Source organism: Penaeus japonicus, unplaced genomic scaffold, assembly GCF_977035675.1.
Source record: "Penaeus japonicus unplaced genomic scaffold, GWHDUDI00000001_assembly GWHDUDI00000031, whole genome shotgun sequence".
NCBI lineage: Eukaryota > Metazoa > Arthropoda > Malacostraca > Decapoda > Penaeidae > Penaeus > Penaeus japonicus.
The window spans coordinates 8,994,755-8,997,254 of NW_028234433.1; the positions used below are offsets into that span (position 1 = coordinate 8,994,755).

General features: G+C 45.0%; 1 protein-coding gene across 1 annotated transcript in view; it reads left to right on the forward strand.

Moving 5' to 3' along the window:
- Positions 1–1,228: 1,228 nt before the first annotated feature.
- Positions 1,229–2,500, forward strand: part of LOC122246455 (angiopoietin-related protein 2) — a 22,490-nt gene continuing 21,218 nt past the window's right edge. The window contains exons 1-2 of the mRNA XM_086555409.1: positions 1,229–1,234; positions 2,096–2,237. Coding sequence (XP_086411535.1) covers positions 1,229–1,234; positions 2,096–2,237 — 148 coding nt within the window. The remainder of the gene's footprint in view (positions 1,235–2,095; positions 2,238–2,500) is intronic.

Consider the following 2,500-nt stretch of genomic DNA (forward strand, 5'->3'; position numbering starts at 1 on the left):
TGTGCGCCATGCAAAATTAATGGATTGTTGCTAAGAAAAAGCTTAAAACTTGTTTTATATATTTTTGTTTTAGTTGAAAGCGTGCCTTCGTGTTGGCTAGAAGGAAAGAGAGAGAGAGAGAGAGAGAGAGAGAGAGAGAGAGAGAGAGAGAGAGAGAGAGAGAGAGAGAGAGAGAGAGAGAGAGAGAGAGAGAGAGAGAGAGAGAGAGAGAGAGAGAGAGAGAGAAAGAAAGAGAGAGAGAGAGCGATAAAGATAGATAGATAGACAGATTATTAAAGAAGAAGAAATGATTCGCCAATCCAAAGGCCCATTATCCAGCTGTATTCCGCCAAGCGCCCTTCATTTGTTCCATCGCACATCACGCGGAAACAAGCTGGATCTCGACAGAGTTAATTGAAAGCAAAACCAAAATTAACTCGCTTAGGTAATTCACTCTTTCCCTTTCCCCTCCGTCCCTCCCTCCCTTCCTCCCTCCTTCCCTCCTTCCCTTTCTCCCGCCTTCCCTCCTTCCCTCCTTTCCTCCTTTTTTTATCTACATTTTATCCCGCCATTTCCATTCCGTGTGGACTGTGGATTCCCTCCCTTACCTCACTCAGCATCAACTAAGATTTTTATGAGCTATTTCTCAACACGTTATTATGCAATTTACTTTTTTTTTATTATTACGTTTCTATAAATATAAATTGTGAGAACATGTTTTTTTTTGGGGGGATGGGATGTCTGGATTTGAGGAGGGACTAAACTATTGTAACTTGAGTCCTAATTGTACATACACAATAACTGTTTTCTTTTTTTTTTTCTCTTCTTTTAATCGTTACTGAAAATATATATACTGTATATATATTTTTCTCGTGCTATTTCCCGCACGACTGAATTCAATTTCAAAGTGTAGGATATGTTTACACTAAGTGAAAATTGGATAAAGTTTTGCAAACGATGTGCAATTCCTGTTGCACAGGCTATTCAAGGATGAATATAGTTAGCTCTGCAATAGAGGGAGCAACATGTTGAGGTATATTAAGCAATATATTTATTTTAAGGTTACAAAGACTTCGCTTATACATCCCTTTGTTATTTGCAACAAGGAAAGTGAAATTTAATTCGATTGCAGCATGGAATAAAACTTATTTTTGTGATACCAACACTGAAAATCACTAAATAGATAGTAGTATCGGGAAAATAAATAGAAAAGAAAGAAATGTAAGCAAAATCCCGGGCAAAAGCACAAATGCAGGTATAACTTACTTTTATTGCCCTTGTAGCTGCAGTATTACATTCTGAATTAAGCTAATCAACTTTTAACACGCAGGAGTGCTAGTCTGGTGGAACCCCCTCCCTGCCATTCCTCTTCCCCCTCCCTTTCGTCCCTCCCTCAAACCCCCTTCCCTCTCTTCTATCTCTCCTTCCCCTCTATCCTCTTCCCCCTTCCATGTATCCCCGGCTCTTCCCCTTCCTCCCTCTTCTCCTCTCTATCTCCTTCCTCGCACCCTACTCCATCTCTTCCCCCCCTTCCCTCTCCGCCCCCACCCCCCCACTATGCCTCCCGTCCACCTCCCTCCCCTCAACCCTTACCTCTGCCTCTCCCTCCCCCCCCCCCCCCTCCCACACGTTTCTCCCTTACCTGGCAATGCTGTTTGTTTATTTACCATGGCACTCGCCGGGCCTGACCTTTGACTGCATTTACCTGTCGACCACTTATGCAAATAACCTTACTTGCTGCTGCAGTTTTTATTTTTTTCCTTCTTTTGGTATACTTTATCTTCGTCTTTTTCTTTTTCTTTTCGGGCGTTTTTAAATTATATTTTAATGTGGCTGTAAATCATGCGTGGTACAACCAAGTGAGCCAAGGCGACGTCTCTCTCTCTCTCTCTCTCTCTCTCTCTCTCTCTCTCTCTCTCTCTCTCTCTCTCTCTCTCCCTCACTCCCCTCCTCCCTCCCTCCCTCCCTCCCTCCCTCCCCTCCTCCCTCCCTCCCTCCCTCACTCACTCCCCTCCTCCCTCCCTCCCTCCCTCCCTCCCTCTCCTCATTACCACATAAACCCTCCATCTACAGTAAACATCGCCCCATTCTCACGCCCCCCCCTCTTCCCCCGCAGGTGTGGTGCGACCAGGCGACCCATGGCGGAGGCTGGACGCTCATCCTGTCCCGCCTGGAGCAGGAGCGCCAGGAGGACTTCGACAAGAACTGGGACGACTACAAGGCCGGCTTCGGGGACACCGCCGGCGAGCACTGGATCGGTAAGGAGGGGTGAGGGGAGGGGGGTGGGGTATGGGGACAGGGAGGGTCTTTGTTTGGTTGTTTGTCTATTGTCCTGTTTGTTTATGAGTGTGTCTGTGTGTGTTTGTGCTTCTCTACATACATAGAATGATTGGTAAATAGACAGGTATAAATACAGTTGTATTTTCAACATGAACTCTCATACAATATATAGACAATAATACCCATAAAAAAAAATAAAAGAAGAGCACAAATCGGGTCCATGATACAAAGTTAACCCACA